Source organism: Mus musculus, chromosome 9, assembly GCF_000001635.26.
Source record: "Mus musculus strain C57BL/6J chromosome 9, GRCm38.p6 C57BL/6J".
Classification (NCBI taxonomy): domain Eukaryota; kingdom Metazoa; phylum Chordata; class Mammalia; order Rodentia; family Muridae; genus Mus; species Mus musculus.
The window spans coordinates 63,478,062-63,497,580 of record NC_000075.6 but is presented as its reverse complement, the minus strand read 5'-3'; the positions used below and the strand labels follow the sequence as shown (position 1 = coordinate 63,497,580).

At 41.1% G+C, this 19,519-nt stretch overlaps 1 protein-coding gene and 1 long non-coding RNA gene across 12 annotated transcripts in view; one reads left to right on the top strand and one right to left on the bottom strand.

Moving 5' to 3' along the window:
- Gm16759 overlaps window positions 1-19,519 on the bottom strand; it is a 134,688-nt gene that overhangs the window by 36,424 nt on the left and 78,745 nt on the right. For 2 of the 4 annotated variants that reach the window (XR_003948339.1, XR_379543.3), the window contains exon 3: window positions 16,811-16,994. This is a non-coding gene — a long non-coding RNA (predicted gene, 16759). Of the gene's footprint in view, window positions 1-6,106; window positions 9,955-16,810; window positions 16,995-19,519 lie in introns of those variants that run through there. The other 2 variants (XR_003948340.1, XR_379542.4) reach the window with 2 other exon arrangements.
- Iqch (IQ motif containing H) overlaps window positions 1-19,519 on the top strand; it is a 181,106-nt gene that overhangs the window by 104,946 nt on the left and 56,641 nt on the right. For 6 of the 8 annotated variants that reach the window (XR_003948058.1, XM_006511553.4, XM_006511554.4 and 3 more), the window contains exons 15-17: window positions 1,346-1,537; window positions 14,894-15,014; window positions 16,787-17,073. Coding sequence is in view for 7 of the 8 variants with exons in the window: in XM_006511553.4 (XP_006511616.1) it covers window positions 1,346-1,537; window positions 14,894-15,014; window positions 16,787-17,073 (600 nt within the window). In the remaining variant the exon portion in view is untranslated. The remainder of the gene's footprint in view (window positions 1-1,345; window positions 1,538-14,893; window positions 15,015-16,786; window positions 17,074-19,519) is intronic. The other 2 variants (XM_006511555.4, XM_006511557.4) reach the window with 2 other exon arrangements.

Genomic DNA, 19,519 nt, shown 5'->3' with positions numbered 1-19,519 from the left:
ATGTGGAAGTGTAAGCTGAACAAACCCTTTCCTCCCCAAGTTGTTTGGTCATGGTACTTCATGGCAGTAATGATAATGTTAACTAAGACAATAGAGAACAAGAATATTACTCCAAGTCGAGGATGTCACAGCCAAGAATAGCATGGGTAGTTACATGAGACACATGCTCAGTGTTGTTTTTGCCTTCTGGGAGGTACAGACAACAAAGCCGTTTTGTGATCCAATGAGCTATTTTTCTTCAAAGCTATAATAAAATGCTCTTATATAGAATTAAGTAGTCTTGCTATGGAAACTTTTGTCTGACTCAAATACAGCACAAATGTCTTATTGACTGGTATACAAGTTATTCCTCTAGCTCGTCCTCTGACCTCTTTCTATACTTCCTCCTTCTCCAGCTGTCTGCAGGCTTAGATACACAGCCCATGGACAACAAATGAGTGTAAGGTCTGGGGTCATAGCAATCCAAGGATAGTGTTGCTCTGCCACTCAGTGCTTTATGATGATGGGCAAGTCAAATTACTCAGCCTCTTAGTATTAAGTGCAATCACTAATGGCACCTTCATTATAGGTTATTATATTAAGTGGGAAACTCACATATAGGATACATGAGCCAAGCGCTGGTTCCTACTGAGTGTTCAGTAATGTTAGTTATTGATCTTACTATTATTTTGGGATTAAAGCATGGATTTCTATCTCTTAAAATTTCATCTATTTAAGGCCAGTTATTCAGACAGCATTGTTTTATATCAAATGCAGGGCAGCTGACATTCTAGGAAGGCTGTTTCTGCAAGTGTTTTTTTTTTTATCTCTGTTATCTGTCATTCTCTATAATACATTTGTTCATGTCAATAATACAGTCAACTTGGCCAAATGGCCAAACAAATGTATGTTAGTGAGGAAAAATGTCTTATACATTACAGTATTGTTTTAGATTACTGTATTTAAAATCTCAATGAAGTTTTCAGAACAATATTTTTATTGTCTTGAACATATAAAAAAATCGTTTGAAAAATCAGTAAAACACCTAAGCTATTATGAAAGAAAGGAGACAATACCTGGATTCAGTTATAGATGTTTAAAAGTTTTCCTTTTTCCTTCATAACTCAGTATTATAATAGTAGTTTTCAATTTCTCACAAATGTGGTTGCATTTTAAAAATGGCTTTTATCCCATTGGCTAGTGATTTCTCTATATCATACATCACTTAAAACTAATTGAATTTGTACTAATGAGTCACAGGGAACCTAATGAACAGACTGTGTAAAGACACTCGAAGCACCACAAGGAAGTTGCTAGAACAGAAACAAAATGTGCTTTTTATTGTTGCTGTAACTTTGCCCCCCAGATGATAGAACAGTTGAGCCAGTTGGTGACTGATAACCTGGGAATCCGACGCTGGGTCTTTAAAATGAACACGGAATTTGGAGGAAATGGGACAGCATTTTGTGACATTCCTTCCCATCTACAGTGCTACAACTGGGTGCTGAAGGAAAGAAACAGATTTGGCCATGAGGACTGGAAGAAGAAGTGGGCACAAGTGAGTGTTCAGTGGTAACTTACACCACAGTGCTGTGGACAGTTAGGTGATAATCCTTTCTCCCTGACTCAGCTGTTATCTATCATTGCAGCCTTTCCTGGGCTTCAGTCTAAATGAAGAGCAGAAATGGGCTCATTGGGTTAGTTAAATGTACAGTTTGGGGGCTCAAAATGGTTTTTTTCTCCCACATCTTCAAAATAATTATGATAGCTAAGCAATAACTAAAATGCCACATTCGGGGAGCACTGAGAGTCTTGGCCTCCGCCCTGAGCACACCCTGTGCTTCTATCAACTGCTGGAATTAAGATAGCTGTATTTTATTAGGAGAAATTCTATTATTAAATGGTGCTCACTGGAAGCTAATGTATAATAGCATTCTGTCAAAAGCCATGTTTTTGAAGATATTCCAAAGAAATTTATGTTACTACCAGTTCCTGTGAGATGCTCAGAGAAGAATAGACCCCAGAAGAAAATTCCCAGCAAAGCTGTGCTCAGTGACTCTGGCTCTGAGTGGAGGTGTGTAAACCTTTCCATATATGTTGGTGAGATGAATTTATACAGCCCAATCTGTTCCAATTTTGCTTAATAGTTGTATGTGGCTGATGTTTAACCTGATCTCTAAACACTGTCCCACACTGTATCCTTATACTCAGCTTCTCTTTATTGCATGACCCTGTTTTGGGTGACCTGCTAGAAAAAAGAAGATTGAAAGACAAACTCCTTAACTGGTTCCTTCACTCCCAGCAGGCATAGCGGTGGACTGTGCAGTGATTTGCATCTGCTTTGCGCATCCCACTACAGAAGTCTATGAATCAAGACACAAGTGATAGAAAGGAAGGGCACACTGGTGGGAGCCACATTATTCCTGGGCAAGTGAGATGATGAATACATCTCGAGACCAGTCAGGAGGGAGAGCTCCCTTTGATAAATGGGTCGGTCCTCCCATGATCTATTCTGGGCTTTCTTCTCCCTCCAACAGTGAGTGGACTAAACGCAGTGGCTGTCATGGCTAGCTCTTCACATATTATTTAAAGGACACCACAGTGAATTACTCTTCTAGAAAAAAAATAAAGCAAAGAAAATGTATTTAATTTTGAGGCCCATAGAGGTTTCTGTTACGTTCTCTTTGAACAGGATTTTGTCCTTTTGAAGCAAAGCTGTTGAGTTTAAACCATGGAAAAGTCTAGCACTTTCATTTAAAGAATTGAAACACTACCGTGTACAGTGTTTTCTGGCCTCAGTGTTTCAAACCAATAATTTTTAAAGAATTATCTGACATTAGACTATGATAGATGTACAATGTTTGACTTTGAGTTTTAAGAATATTTACAGTCCTGACATTGGCTGAACTGTGCTTAGAGCCTCGCTGCTGATTATTTAATTTCAATTATTTTAAATTGTTACCAAATACATTTAGCACTGTTGTTAATGTTATTAAATTTGAAACTCTTAAATAATTAATGATCTCTTTAAATCATTTTTAAAAACTTAACAGGGAAAAATAATTATTCAGAAATCCTGCTATAATGTATGGGTTGTGCTTGGCTGTGAAGTGTGAGAAGCCAAAGATAAAAATTAAAACAAGGCATGTGTGCACTCTCTCCCCTCTTGTGGGGACTCAAGGGCAGCTTATGCCTTCAAAGGGAAACCCTGCTCTGAGTGGAGGTGACCTGAGGGTATTTATTGAGAATTTAGGTGGAATGCACCTTTGTTCCAGGAGACCATTGTGATGCTGTGCATTTAGACATCAAAGCATTACTTTATGAGCACAAGCGTGTTTTAATGTCCTATTACAGTCTGTAGACCTGTTTCTTTTCATAATGAAGATGTTGTGTCACCAAGCCTAGCCTGGCACATACAAAACATATGCTGGCAGGTTATTAAAAATTTCAGCTTCTTGATGAAAGACTATCCTGCAGGCTAAGAGTCCAGAGAAAGACTCCATTCTGAAAGAATTATTAGAAATGAGAATATGACTGTAAGCACTGAATTATGTTAATACTTACAAATAGCATCATTTGCATAGCAGTTTGTGACATGATGCTGTGAATTCTCGTATTGGTACATTGTAGACAACAGATGAAAGCAGTGCTGTGTGTGGGTTGGGCGCTGCTGTAGAGTCTTACGCAGACACTAGTCTTAAATGTAGGCAGGACCTGGTGTAGGCACCGACACACAACACAAAGATCATCTCTTTTTCCTATTTTCCTAATTTTGAACTGAGCTTTGGCTGTTTGCAGTTAAGACCTGAAGCAAAGTCACACAAATAATCAGATGCTAAAAAGCCTAGTCACCTTTGAAAGTTCAGTATGGAGACATAGGCATATTTCAAAACAGAAAGGCCTCACTGGAACAAAACACAAATTTTCATTTTTCCCTGGTGGCTGGTAGCAAGCCACTGTTTGTCCTCCTGTTGTCTAATGAAGCCAGCTCCCCGCGCTTCACCCACTGGGTCCCAAGAAGCTCAGTTGCTGGGTGTACACTGCTTGCTAAGGTTTGTGAATCCACTTGCACAAATGCAAGATTCCCTGCTTCTGAGTCAGGGGATGTGTTTCAGTTAGTAGGGATGAAGACTTAAAACACACTTGTAGGAGAGACGCCTTCCTGACACATGCTGGCGACACAGTCTGCTTTCTGTGCTCACAGTCTTTCTTGTGGCTGCTTTCTATTTTGTTAGAGGGTAAATCTTCAGTCTCTCATATTATTTTGTCTTACTGTTAGAATGTTAGAATTTGATATTCATTTAAATATCACCCAAAAGGGAAGATCTGAATCCAGGGCTTCCAAACTTAGAAAGGCAGAATAAACCATACTTAGATCATTAGAGAACTAGGTCAGCAAACAAGCATAGCATTACAAAGGAGGAGCAGCCACCACAGTGTGCTCAGAACAGCTTCCCCTCTGAAGCCTTGTAAGCAGTGATGGGAACCACTCTCAGGTGACTGACTGACCCAAGTGCCTCCTGGAGAATGTGATAGGGCTTTACAAGGTGAGCTCAAAGAGGCATTGACTCATCACCACAGAATGTTTAGGAAAGTTAAAAGGTACTGTAACAATATCAGAGAGAGATGTCTAATCAGGTAAGTGTAAAATCACTTTTACTATTGCCTTCATTCTCTGAATTAATTCTCAAATGTGTGTTGTCTCTCATTGCCTCAATAATTGTGAGTAATCTAATTAAACATAAGAACTTAGCCATTTTCCCCTTTACCCATTTTCATCACAATTAATGGCTGCATGTTATTCCCTTTTATTAATTCTAATATGCTAAAACACTCACCTGTCTGAAAACTTAAGCTCTTCTCCAGTTTTGTTTTGCTTTTGTTTGTTTGTTTGTTTGTTTGTTTTTTAATTGGGGACCAGAGAAATGTCTATATAGTATATGCCCTTAAAACAAAAACAAATTCTGCTTTTTTTCCCCCTCGGGAGAAATCCCCATGAGTAGAATGCTGTATCTAGCAACAGTGCTCCGGCTCTTGTTGTACGTGCTGCATTGATAAGAAGATGCTAGTGGCCTCCCAAACCATTAGCAGAACGCACAGCTGAGCGCTGCAGAGGAAACTTCCTTAAGCTCCTGGAGAAGCTCCCCTCTGCGGCCGCTCTGTGGGCGTGCCATGTGCTGCTGCTCTGGCAGATCTTCTACTTCCCACAGATGTCCCTGGGCCACACTCACTACTCTGGAGTGCTCCCCTTTCCTACAAGACAGTGAACTGGGAGGCGAGGAGAGGTGTCAGTATGCATACCTCAGCTGTAGAAGGGAGGAGCCTGTCAGGAATCCTTAGAAAGCCCAGATGCCTCACCACATGCATCCCTGTCAATGTAAATAGTTGACAACAGAGAATTCTATGTATTACCTTTTGCCCAGTTACAGAGAGATACACTTATTTGAATCAGCCTATAAATTATCACATATTGAATAGCCTACCTTCACAATCAGATATAGCACTAAAACCAAGAGAAGCAATTCAACTTATTCTTCATTTACACACACAAGCCACCAGAAATGTTCTTTGTTTTTGTCTTACTTGTTTCTAGACATAATTCAGGTTTATGTGGTAAGCCTTTTAAAGCAGAGGGTAGCTGGCCTCACGAGCCCCACAGATCTGCCTCTCTCAGATCTTCCTGGGAAACAGCCACAACCAAATCACCATGACTCTTTAAGTTGCCGTTTGTTTATCTGGAAATAGATAACAGTACAGGTGTACATGGAGCTGTGATGAGGGTTAAGTGTATCCTGTGACTTGGCCAGCAATAGTCTTAGCATGTGGACGTTTAAGATATTGTTGCTTTGTTGCTTTTTATTATGAATATTAATTAAAGTTCTATTATGAGAAAATATAAGCAATAGTGAGCAAATAAATACAAAGTAGCAGTTCTTTGGCAATTCACAAGGTTATTTAGGAGGCTTTGTAGCCTTCAAGACTACTGTAGTGTACATCAATTACTATTATACAAGATGCTATCAAAACCTCAGCATAATGATCTAATTCTCTCTCTGTTATGATTTTCCTAATTAATACCTTTAAAAGAATAACACTAGATAGCATCCTGGCCTCTTACCATTTGAGGATAGAAAACAATGTGTTTCTTAGAGCTTTCTTCATGTTGAATAAAGAGGCTTGATATAGTAGAGATTATTCTGACCAAAACATTGGGTCTGGATGCTTCTGGTTCCAGTTGGCATATTTTCTAATTAGTATAGCAGCATGTCACCAAGATCACTGGAAAGTCTTAATCATGTACATATTTTTCCTTAGCTCTGAGAATGACTTAGAACGTTTTCTTCCAGTTGAGTGGTTATTTTCATGGTGCTGCCAGGGATGTGTTTGAGGTGCTTCTCTGTGCCTGAGGATGATGACAGGAGAAGGAAAATTGCCTCCCCAGTTAAATGAAAGCCTGGGCACCCCTTCCGAGGACCTATAATAATCAGCTATACAAGCTGTTGGCTTGTGTGTCCTATTGATTTAATATGCTTCTAATCAGTACATAAAGCTATGGGCCTGCAGTGTTAATTTTTCATATGCTTACAAAGTACCCTTTGATTTTCTGTCACACGTTAATTACAGCATTTTGCCATTAAATAGGAAGCTTTGTGTAAACTAATTACTAGGTAATCATTGTCTACTGCAAGCGTGCTGTTTGTACCTTTTATTTTATTCTAAAAATGCACAGATCTCACAGTCTGGAAACACTCTACCTTCCAGCCATTAGCTCTCACTAATTCATAGCATTATTGTGGAGAGTGGAGGAGTTGTAATTGTTGTGGTATCAGAGCTGTTAATTACCGGAGTAAACAGTTGAAATGGTGCCAAGGTCTATTGTACAAGGCAGAGAAAAGGAGGTTTAAATGTTACTCCCACCATCTGGGGACGGGAGGAGAGGCAAATGCTAGAGAACAGAGGCGAGGCGCCGCCGCTTCAGCTCCAGGGTTGGCGGCCATATGGATCCAGAAAAATTTGAATCAATTGAATTTAACTGCCAGTTTTTCACAATAACTGCGTGGAAGGAAGGAATAAAGCAGAAGATAAGAGAAAGGAGGATTGGTTAGTGTTTTCACACCCGGGAAGGTCCCGCTGGAGTTCTTCTGGAAATGTCTGTGCTGCTGAAAACCACAGAGCAGGCTTAGGCTTTTGGAATGGATTCAAAGAAAGCTTTCACTCTCTGACAGTCACAGTGCCATGTGCTACTGGTCATCTGTCCTCGGTGCCCCTTGGTGGACCAGGGATGCCCTTGAGAAGTCTAGGACTCTCTGTAACTGAGCCAGGCTCTAGACAAACCCTCACTGTCTAGTCCTGTGCATGGTCTGTGGAAAGAAAACAATCAATTTACAACGCTGCTACATCCTCCTGACTCCATGTATCTGATGTGTGGAAATATCAAAAAAGGTCCCTCTCTTCTCTTGATTGAGAAACAGTGCTGCATGCCCATTCTTTGTGTACAGACTAAAATACAAGGCTCCCTTGATAAACTCAGTTTCATTCCTGGAACTCAGTCTTCCCCATTACTTGAATGAGAATCAATCCAAAGGGAATGTGTGCTTCCTTTTGTCTCCATTCTGCATTTAAAGAGTGTGTCCATCATCGTCCTCAGTCCTCCCAACCAGGTGTTTCTCTACATGTCCCAAGTCTCTACATGGATAGGAGAAAACCTATTTCCAGTAGCTTTCTACTAGATTATGGCTACTTCTACTTATGGTTGATTTAAACACAGCCTGATTCCCACTTTAAAACACTGTATAATCTTTAAAACAGTCATATGTACTTACTGGCTGTCATTCTTACAATTCAGTATAATTTCCTTGAAAACTGTTTTCCAATGGTAAGAATATTTGTCTCTCCCCAGCCATTTGCTGCAGTAACTACTTTTCAGTATCATTCTCCAAACACGAACATCTTCTTCTCTTCTTAAGCCACCCTGGATTCCTGTATTTATTTCTAATCGTTCCTTTAGCAGATGTTGAAGTAATTTGGGGTGTAATGTAAGCAACTCTTTTAAAGAGAGAAATCACAGATAGACCAGGAAGCGAGGGCAGCGTTTGTCAGGCTTGTGTGATGGCAGTTTTGCCCTGGGGGAGGGGGAGTTTTTCCCTCCTTTTGTGTATGTGTAAAGTTCAATTAAGAATTTCTAGAAGCACTTAATCTTTATCTATTGAAACCCCCCAGCATGCAGTGCGACAGGATGAGCCTAGAAAAAAAAGAAAGAAAGAAAGACAACAGTTGTGCTCCCTGTGGCGAGGGGAAAGAGAAGCAGCAGTCAGTGCTGGAGAGTGGAGAGGGAATGAACTTCTCCGGTGGCTGTGGTTGCAGTGAGGCAGTTGTGCTGAGCTTCGGAATGGAAGTACAACATATGTGCCTCAGTTGGACAAAATGCTTCTCAAGTTGAATCAATTGCTAGGCCTGCATGTTGGTGCAAGGTAGAGGCCTCGCTAATGAGGGATCGACTCCTCAGGAAGCAGTGAGTGGGTAATGCGACCTAAGTATGGAATTATATACCGCGTTTTCAACATTCCGTTTAATGAGAGCCGCCACTGCAGCGAATCACTTGCCACACACCCGAAATGGGCCATTAGCTATCAAGGGAAAATTGTCTTTGCCGCTTTTAGCAGATGGAGCAAATATTTTACAAAGCAATTTTACATACCAAAAACATTTGTGTGCTTTGGTAAAGCTGGTTGTTTTACATTATGTTACCTTCTACTGCAGCATAATTTTCCATCTCATCGAAGACAAACTTGGCATTTTTGATTTTTAAATTCTCCATTAACAATTAAACACAGAGTAGTAAAGCTGTCCTTAAACTTTAAGTAGGTATGGGAAGTAGTTTCCGACTTGTTGGAGACACTTTCACTTTTTTCTTCATCCTTTCAACATATTTTTGCACCCTAAAGAGGGCCTGTTCCTAATTGTCTCAGTGGAAAGTAATGAGTGCAAACTTCGTGAAAGTAATCACCATGCATCCTTACAGCTACCACTGTGGACTGTGAGGACATGCTTTGGCCCACCCTTTTGTTATGTCCATTTAAAATGCTTAAGCTTCAAGAACCTCAACTTAAATGGCTTTTCCTATAAGGAGAAACTGGCTCCAGATGGTGGCTCAGCAATGTCACCGAGGACCCACAGTTTTCATCTCTTTTTTGAACTATGTGTCAGGCTGCTTCCCTCCTAAGGCTGGCTGTTCTCTGCATTGCAAGATGGCTGCCAGTAGCGTCCAGAATGCGTTCCTGGTGCAGGCACTAGGAAGAGCGAACATCTCATCAGGTAACAACTCAGAAGCGCACACCTTCCTTCCCAGAGGCCCCGGGAGGTGTTTCCCAGCAAGTGACTGGGTCCCATCCCCAGACTGCACTAGCAAGGCTACTACGCTGTTCATTGGAGGTAAGAGTAGAATTCCCCCTCAATCAATCTTCCATAGCAAAGAACAGGGAAGAACCATTTTGAAAGGAAGTGAGGGTACCCTTAATCTGAAAGAGGGGGGTACATATGCTGTTTAGCCAACAACAGTTATCTATTCTACCATTTTCCCATATTTAGCATGGCGCCTGTAAGTTGATGTAATGTGACCAGAGTGTTAGACTCACTAATGGCAGTCACAGGCACAGATCCCGCTCTACTGCGGCCCACTGGTCACGACTGGGTTTAAGTCCAAGTTCTGCTACTTCCTAGCTGTATGACACGAAATAAAGATAGTATCTCTAGCCGGCGGCTTCAAGATGGTCAATGTAGGACACCCTGGCACAGGACTATACCATGGTAAACTTTCAGTAAGTGAAAGCTATTATTTTACCTTTAAAATGAGCACAGCAGTTTTACAAAATGAACAACCCTGTCGGTTTACCTTCAGTGTAGAGTGCTGTTCACCTCTGTGCCACCAGCCAGTTCTAATCCCAGCACTGTTCATGCTGCAACACACGTCTCTGTCTGAACAAGGCAGGGACATAGAGAGTACACACTCAGAGCTCAGAAGCTACATAGCTCCTGCAGCCTTGCTGTGCACTTGGCTGTTACACGAGGCTTCTGTCCTAAGTAGTCCACAGATCCCCTTAAACTGCAGTCTAACTGACAATCCTAGTTTTTCAGGTCTCCATTCTACCCCCTCTGACTTGGTGTACTGTCCAGGCCTCTGTTCAGAGCTATCAGAAATACCTATAAAGAAGAACTATCTAGACAGGCCTGTGAGATTTCCTTACAGTCTGTCTTAATCCAAAGATTAAGACATGTTTCTTTGGTTTTCTTTTAAATATGGTCAAATAATATCTGATTAATGAAGAAGTTATTTTAATTAATATTCTAGTAGAAGTTCAGTCAAGAAACTACAAAAATGAAATATGAGTTTTGGTAAGATTGAGTACTCTAATTTGTATTCTCCTTCCCCCATTTTACACACACACACACACACACACACACACACACACACACACACATACACACACCACTAGAAATTTGTTTGGGTGGGAAAACTCTCTAGAGTTGGAAGTATCTTTCGTCATTAAGGGCAGTGTTAAAGTGAGAATGCTGGTGGCTCCCCTAAGATACCTTGCATTTCCGTCAGTCAACATATCTGTTCCTTCAAATTCACATTTCCTTGACAGAAATAGAGAAAGCCAAGAAATAAGATACAGGCATAATAGAAAAATAGTCTCGAGTTTGTCAGTCAGGTCAATAGAAATCAAATGCCTTCTGAGGATGCCTTAGAAATTTCCAGGTCATTACTATTACTGAGAACTCGGAGATATAATTCTGGGTGCTGAACAGTAAATGAGCAAGCCAGTCTATGCAATGATGAAGATGAGCTGAAGAGTAAGAAATGCCATCTAGCCATGAGCTCCAGAGGGCATCCCTAGAACCAGTCTCATCCTGAAATTTTAAAAAAATAAAGCATAATTTTCCATCATTTATGCTTCACAAGGAATATATCTTCCCTCCCACACCCCAGAGTAACTGGTCCTAAATGACCTGCGCGTGTAGATGACAGGCCCTGGGAAACATTGACTTGGTCACCCATTACCTTGTCATTAGCCCCTAATTCTACACTGTGAGTTTGTAAACATATACTTCTGTTGCTGGCTTATAACAGAAAGACAGACATATGACAGACACACTCATGCTGTGCATACCCTTTCTTACTTGAATATGTGAGCACCATCATCGTTATTACAGCCTTTATTTTGTATAGGTGAGGGAACAAGTCTCTTTTCATTGGCACTAAGGCTGAAGGTACTAAGTATTAGTTGAAGACTGATGCAACCCTTTAGAAATAGATAGTTAATATTACCCTCTGGCCCCTATTATTCCTTAGTGAGCTCATCATGACCTCCAGCTCCCTCTAAGTGCCCCAGCGTCCCCCACTGAATGCCACCCTGTCCGTGCCATCAGTCCTGTAGTTCTCTCTTGTTTGTTTGTTTGTTTGTTTGTTTTTCAAGACAGGGTTTCTCTGTGTAGCCCTGGCCGTCCTGTAGCTCACTTTGTAGACCAGGCTGGCCTCGAACTCAGAAATCTGCCTGCCTCTGCCTCCCAAGTGCTAGGGTTAAAGGCATTCGCCACCATCGCCCGGCTCAGTCCTGTAGTTCTCATGATGAGACATGAGGCTTCCTCCAGGTCTCTGTAGCAAGGTTTCCTTCTGGAAATCTCTTTTTTTTGCTGTGGTTTTGTTCAGAGTGCAAATGCTAGACATTGTGGCAGAATGGCATGGAATGCCACTTTGTAAGTGGCAGGCTGGCACCATGTCCTTAGAAGCCTTGTCAGTTCATTACTGACCCTCACATAATGTTGCAACTGACATGACACTCCACATAATGTCACCTCCTATATCTTTCTGAAGTCTTTAGAGGCAGGGAATCCTGTGGAATTGGTGCTTCTAAGGAAGCTGGCCCTTCAGGTGATTCCTTGGCAGTGAGGAGCAAGTCTACGGAGAGATTCCCATTTTCTGTTATTCTGTAGCATCAGCTATAACGGACCATCTCCTTATGCCCACTACTGTCATGATCATTGCACAAACATGGAGCATTCTTCTCCTGGGCATGGGAAGTTTGATCTCAAAGCTAATGTCCTTGTCACTTAGGTGCTAGGGGATATGCAGGGTGGTGGGGGAGACACCTGACTACAGCAGGGGAAGAAGGAAGGAAGAGGAAGAGGGAGTGAGCTAGGGAGGATGACAAAGGAAGCTGGAGGGAGTCGAGACTGTAGGAGTAGAGGCCAGGCACACCACAGAAGCTGTTCCTTGTGTGTTTGTTTTGTAGGTTAGCATACAAAGTAATGAGCTTCCTCATGTCAAGTGCACACCTGTGTGCCATACTTAGTTTTTGCACAGTATTGTAGAGTGTCCTGCTAAAGAACTGGCCCCTGGGTCTCAAGCTGATGGAGTTTCTAAATTAAGCTACAAGGCTTTCATTTGTTCCTTCACTGTTTCCCCTCCATCTTTTTCCTTTGCAAAATGGCCCTGTAGTAGATAGTTTTTTCCTCTAATACAGTTACTTAAATGAATATACAGGATGGAACAGAGTAGATGGTTCCCTTCAAAAGGAGAGGACTGAACAAAAAGAAGTCTCCACTTCCCCAAGAGAGGCCTGGGTTATGAGGTTTCTTTTATCTGCCATTCAGTTTTCCAGAAAAGGGCAGGATCTAAAGCTAGGCTTCGCTGCCCTCCACGTAGAGACAGTCTTCCTCCATGGAACAGAAGGTTAAACTAAAACAAATGTGTGACTAGAGAAAGGCGCTATTCGGAGACCAGAGGGGCTCCTGTGCTGGCGCTGCATGCTCATGAGTTCCACGTGAGATTATTCAGGGTGTGGATGGAGGTGGGGACATGGCCCATTGCTCTGATAGTCAGTTTCCTTGCTTTTACATGGCAAGGCAGAGGTTTACTGCATGATCAGTAAAGAAGCCAGAGCTTCTCTAGCCCTTTCTAGCAAGACTCTGAACCTTGTGCTGGCAAATCATCCTGAGAAAGGCCAGAGCACTCTGCTTCTTAGTGCGTTTTTGTTTTGTATGTCAGTCACTTACTAGGGCTGACTAATGGCACTTAACCCACAGGGGTTTCTGGGCAGTTATGAAATAAATCAGATTATCTGGACCTGCCCATCATATACTCTAAGATTCACCTTTTATTCTGGATTTTCAGTGGGCATTCAACCAGAATCAGCTAGATGTTTCAGAGAGCTGGAAGATGGCAGAGGATAGTGGAGAATCCCTTTTTAACGTTAGGGAGATTGGAAAAAGTGAGTATGCAGATGATTTCTAGGATTACAACCAGCCTCATCCCTAGAGCTGATTCTTATAAATCACTCAATGTTCGCTCTTAAGTTCATAGTTTGCCTGGGTCCCAAATCAAGCTAGAGCTTTGCTTGTCCCTGCTCTGCATCAGAACATGAATACTCACCACCAAATGCTATTTCTGCATCAGGCAGAAATAACATCTGAACTATAGCTTATATTTGAAAAGTTTAAGTGAAGCTTAAGAGCATTATAGCCTAGGATAGAAAAGAAATTGTCACAGCAAGCCACATCTTTTATGTGAAAAGATAGACTTCCTATTGACTTGAGAGCTTCTTACTGGTTTTCACTCCTTATAGGAGGCTCTGTTGTCTCCAGATCATCTCAACCATGATAGAGGTAGGGACCTAGATAGCTATACAGGTGACTGGAGTGGGAATCTCTGGTTTCTTTGGAGACTCATTTGTGTCATATGATGTTTTCCTGGACACTGTCTTATGAGAGATGTTTTCTTCGGGAAGCTGTCTGGTAAAAGGGCATGTGAGGTTTTTGCTGGAGCAGATGCTTGAGAGGGCATGTGATGTTTAGAAAGGGTATAAGTAAAACCCAACAGACAGTGGATGAAGGTCTGGCTCTGGCTCTCCTTGCTGGTCTTCACTGGTCTTCACTGACTCCGGTCTTCAATAATAACATTATTGCATTGGTTCACTTTGCTTTCTTCGCCAATCTTCACTTGTCATGACTTGGTAGAAAGAAACACAACAAAGAACTCACAATGCTTGGCAGAGCTTCTTGGTTTCTTCTGTATCAAGCCACTGCTACTGATTCGAATGGACTGGACTTCTGACAATGAAGATTGGAATCAACTCAAAGAACTACTTCTAAATGGGTCCACATCCCCCCCTTGTCCTATTAACCATCTTCCTCCTGTACCTTTGATTGCTGGGCTATAAGGGAGGTTGAAGCATTTAGGAACCCTTATTAAAGTAGGTTTTTTAAAAAAAATCTAAGTCTCCCTGTGACACTGTGGTCTGCAGGCACTTTAGGTTGCCTAAGGCTGTCTTTAGAACTTGCCCTGTCACTTCAAATCCCACCTTTACCGTTTCAGCCAAGAGTTTTGGCTTTCCTGTCAAAGCTGTAAGAGGCAGCTATCCACCACCAGAGTGGGCACAGATTAAAGAGATGGCAGTGTCAAAGGAAGACCTCACCAACTTGTTTGTTCCTCCTAGGCTCAAGTTCAGTAAAATTTGTAGAATAAAACTGTTCTCATCTAAAGGAGCTAAGGATAAGCTATTCCGCTCTCATTTTACACAATGAGAAACTGAGGTTCACAGAGTGGGGAGGCAGAGGACACTCTGCAGGTCAGGCTGTGGTAGGTCTGAAGCCTGGGCTACTGATGACCAGCACAAGGTGCCTTCTGGAGACAATATGCACAATTAGCGTCAAATCTGGGGAGGGGGAATCACTTTGAAATATGAAAAGTGAAATGTCTGGAAAAATAGAACAATCTCAAAATGGCTTTCTGGCTCTGGGTAAACAGTAACCACATTTTTTTTGCCTGTTGGAGGCCTGGTTTTTAATCACTCCACAAGCAGTTTTCATTTCTGTAGTAAAATTGCTTGTGGTTCTATTTAATTTGTTTCTGCAGGAGTCAGCTCTGGTGAAGATCTCCGAGGAGCTGGCGGGCATTTTAGCACAGCACGTACAGCTAGTCAATGAGAAACGGTTCCCGACGTGGAGGAAATTCCTCCACATGTTTCTCACTCAAGGTAAATAAGTCTGTAAAGTTCCTATTGAGGACCAGTATGCACAGGCTTAGTTAGCTTCTAGTTCTGGGTCAAGCCAGGGCCAACTCAAATCCTCTACATCAGCCAATGTTGGTGTAGAAACTGCTTCTGCCGTTGACTGTGTTCTTTTCAAGCACTGCCTAGATCTTTGCCTTGTACCCAGCCTCCTAAGTAAATAGGAACTGAGCATAGCAAGCACGCCGTGCAGAAGCCAGGGTCTGGGCATTTCTCACTCACACCAGGCTTGGCTTGAACAGAGGCCTCCATCTGAACTACATCAGAGACCTGGAACGATCCTCAGAGATCAGGTGTCCTTGCATATGGTTGTTGGGAAAATTCAAGGATAGAAATGGGGAAGTTTCTATCACAGACTGGCAACAAAAGGCCTTTACTAAATCTAGTTTTCTCTCCCATATTCTAGGAGAGCAGAATGGCACAGCTCAGAAAGGTAGCATTTTCAAACCAGACTCTACAGTCTAGGAATAAAATCAAATTCCTCCTCCTTCCTCAGCCTCAGTCTTAATGGCATGGGGAAGTCAGTGATACACTTTATTTGTTGTGTTCATCTCCTCATTTATCTGAAGTCCCAGAGCCCTGTGGGGTGCCACATAAGGATCCATCTAGGCAAAAGCTTTCCTTCTCTAAGAGATCACAATGTAAACTCACATTGCTTTACACTGCTTAACACATCTACCTGCTGCTGTCAAGTGATGCTGCTGCTGCTGCTGATAGTATTTTGGCCTTGATATATAATGATAAACTGATAGTACTATCATGTGATAATAGCAATACAACAATACTAGCACAGCAGTGAGATACACTGAGCACACAGTAGGTATTATATGCCAACATCATCCTAAGCAGATACACATTAGCTTACTTCATCCTCTTATCATTATTATGGGTGGAAACTGCTCTAACCCTTATTCAAACCACAGGGAACCCAAGGAACAAATGATTGGATCGCCCCAAATAATCTACTACACATGGAAGGTCCATAAAAAGTCTATCCCTGCTTCTGTAGGAGGCTTGGCCAGGGCCAGTGAGTCTACTCATCAGGAGCATGCTGCAGCCCTTTGTCGCCATGCATGTGGAGGCCGGAGGTGGATGCTGGGTGTCTTTGTAATAATGCTCTGACTAGCTCACAAAAAGAATTTACAACTTACTTTTTATGTAACTTCCCTGTAATGTATATCTTGTTTTATGTTGTAGAGAGTGGACAATAAAATTAATTCCAGATTCAGAATAAAAAAGAAAAGAAAAGAAAAGCCCACACCTATTAAACCTTAGTAATGTTAGATAGAAAAAACATACTGGTCATTAGGGTAGAAACAATGGACTCTGGGGAATTAATTCCCTCTGAGGGCTTTGACCACAATCCTTGGATTCTTTATTAACGTAATGAGTTGTTCTAAGTATGGCTTTTATAAAGTATTTGTAATATTTGTAATTATGATCATAATAAAGACTACTTACTGTTCATTGAGCCCTCCCATGTTCCAAGTACCAGGCTAAATACCATAGACTCAGTTTCTCAAACTTCACAAAAGCTTGGCAAGGTAGATATTATGCCTCCATTCTATAAATAAGGAAAAGGAGGCCAAAGGTTGAACTACTCACCCAAAGTTTCCCAGGATATGACAGGTGTGAGATAGTCTAAGTTCCCTTGCTAAAACACAGAGCATTTCCTCCTGCTATAAGCATAGCATTCCCTTGACTGTGTCTTTTCCTCTACTCCATGGTTTCCTGACCAGGTGGCGTGATTGAAGCATACCCACCTGCAGACAGCGTCACCAACCTCACAGTAGACATGCTGATAGAACCTGATGGAGAAGTCAGGGTGCTGTCAATGGGAGACCAGCTTCATGCTGATGGCCCCTTTATTTCTTCTGGTACCACCATGCCTCAGACCTCAGTGGATCCCCAAGTTCTCAATTCTTTGTGCCTCCAAATTGGAAATATCTGCAAAGAGAAAGATGTGGTTGGTTATTTTTCTATAGATCTGGTGACTTTCATTGATCCGAGCACCTTAGAGCAGCAGGTAAGTCGAATGTTTGGCATGTGTGACACTAAAATACCCTCCACACTCATGTAGCAGACAGTATCAGAGAGCATCCAATACTCACTGTGTCCCAATGAGCCAACTATAAATTTGCACCTGTGCCATCCATGCTAACCTAAAGAAAGCCAGTCTCTCTCTCTATAAATACAGGGTCAACGTTACATCAGTCATGCCAGGTAGAAGTTTAAATGACTGAAACTCATCCAACCTAGCTCATTAGTTAGCCTTCTTCTTTCTGTCCATTGGTGCTATTGGGAAACTACTTCACACTGCCCAGGGTCTGACCCTATCTACAGTGCATTCTTAAACAGGAATGAGTTAAGAGCTCTTGCAATCTGTTCTTTTTTCCTGCCAATAGTTTACTAACAACTCAGATTATTATTGTTTTGTTTAAATAGTATATTGGGAAATCCTTCAGAAACAAAATGTCTAAGTAACCATGCAGTCAGTCTCTTGTGCCTTAAAAGACAAAATGACCCCAGCAGTACCAGTCCTAGTAACCTCTTGCTGAACATGTAGCCCCTCCTCCTCCTTGTGCCTAGGTGGAAACTTCCACCTTAAAACTGGGGTGGGGGTGTGTGATAATTGTATACATCTTCACACTTCTAATGTACATGGAGACACCAGAAATAGTACATAATTCCACTCTGTGTTCTTAACTATCTTAGAGGTTATATATGCTATATATGATGTTATAATTATATATTTATGGTATGTACATATGACATGTGTAGCATATATTATATATGTAATATATATCCTACAGTATGCTTTTATTCAAAATTACATGTGTGATATTGTTCAAGTGGACATGTGTAGCTTTGGTGTCAAATATTTTCTATAATTTTAAGGGTTTTTTGCTATGCTTTCTTTCCCTCTAGAATTTTAATGTTTAAATTTATTACTTTAAGGGACTTACTTTTTAAAAATGAACCTCTGTTTTTCATGTTCAGTGTCTGGACTTCTGATTTAAGGTTGAAATGGCTTTGCAGTTTCCCTCTCTCCATATCCTTTGTCATCAACCACTGTAGTGTAAATAAACTGTAGGTATTTTATATAGTCATTGTTCAGCTTATGTTTGCTACTTGAGTCAGATGGTGGTTTCAGAGCAAGAGTTTGTTTTGGGCAGTTTGGTGTTTGTCCAATAACCATTTTCCCTATTATTTGCTAAGCAGTATCTCCGCATTAGGTCAACAAAGGAGTCCAGTAAATATTTATTAGGTGAGTGAGCGAAGCCCACCACCAGTGCTATTTGTGCTAGCCGTCATCACACTTTAATTCATATAGTCAAACAGAATTATTTTCGTTGTATTAATCCAGATTTATCATTTCCCTGTATCCTTCATTTTCTCAGTTGTAAAATGAACAGGTTAGCTTTCTTAACTTCCAAGGAAATTTCAGAAAATTATTTATTCCAATGATATTTTTATAGTAGTTGTTTACTATAACAGCAAATTCAGGTTTTAATAAAATACACTTTTGAATAATTATGAGAAACTAAAAAAATATGTAGCCATACTAATCACAAAATGGCAGTATTTCAAATTTCCCAAATTTTAATAATAGAACATTTTAAAGAAAGTATCATATATAAATGGAAGCAAATACTGTGATGACATTAAAATTCATGCTTTTGAAGAATATTTAAAAGTGTGCTATGCAGAGCCTTCCCTAACTCAGTTGGGAGCCTGGAGGACTAGATGTAAAAGTAACTGCTGTATATTAGTAGAAGGTTGACAGCGACTCAGAAACAATATATACAAGGTTACAATTTTATAAAAAGAAATATATACACACATCTACACAGAGCAAGAGGATCCTGAAGATACACAGTAAAACACCACACCTTTGTTTGAGTATGAGTAGTGCCCTTCTGACACCTCACCTGGCAGGAGGCTCTGCAGATACCACTAAGTTATGACTTCAACAATGAGATGGGAAATTATCTTGGATTATCTAGGGATCAATTACTCGCAGGTTTCTTTTAAGGAGGCAGGAAAGCTGTAGTGAGAGAGGGAGGGGACACTACTGACTCTAAGCTGTCTGTCCTTTTGTGCCACCTTTCACCAGCAAACTCATGGCAGTTCATTACAACAGAACTAGGAAAGTAGCAAAGAAAATGGCTGCTATCTTGTTTTATATGCTTTCTGCATTTCCCTTTTTGGTTTAATTAATGTTCGTGTTTATATTTATTCATTTGTTTTGATGCTATGGGTTGAACCTACGGCTTTTGATATGCTAAACTACACCCCACCCCCTGCATTTGCATTTTCAAGAGTAAACAAAGATGTGTTAGATTTCTAATCAGAGGAATATATGAAAAATTATAATCATAGATTTGTGTAGAGTGTTCTGGTTTGCAAAGCACATTTGTGTCCATGACTTCACTCACATATATCTTAGAATAGACAGGCAAAGCAGAAAA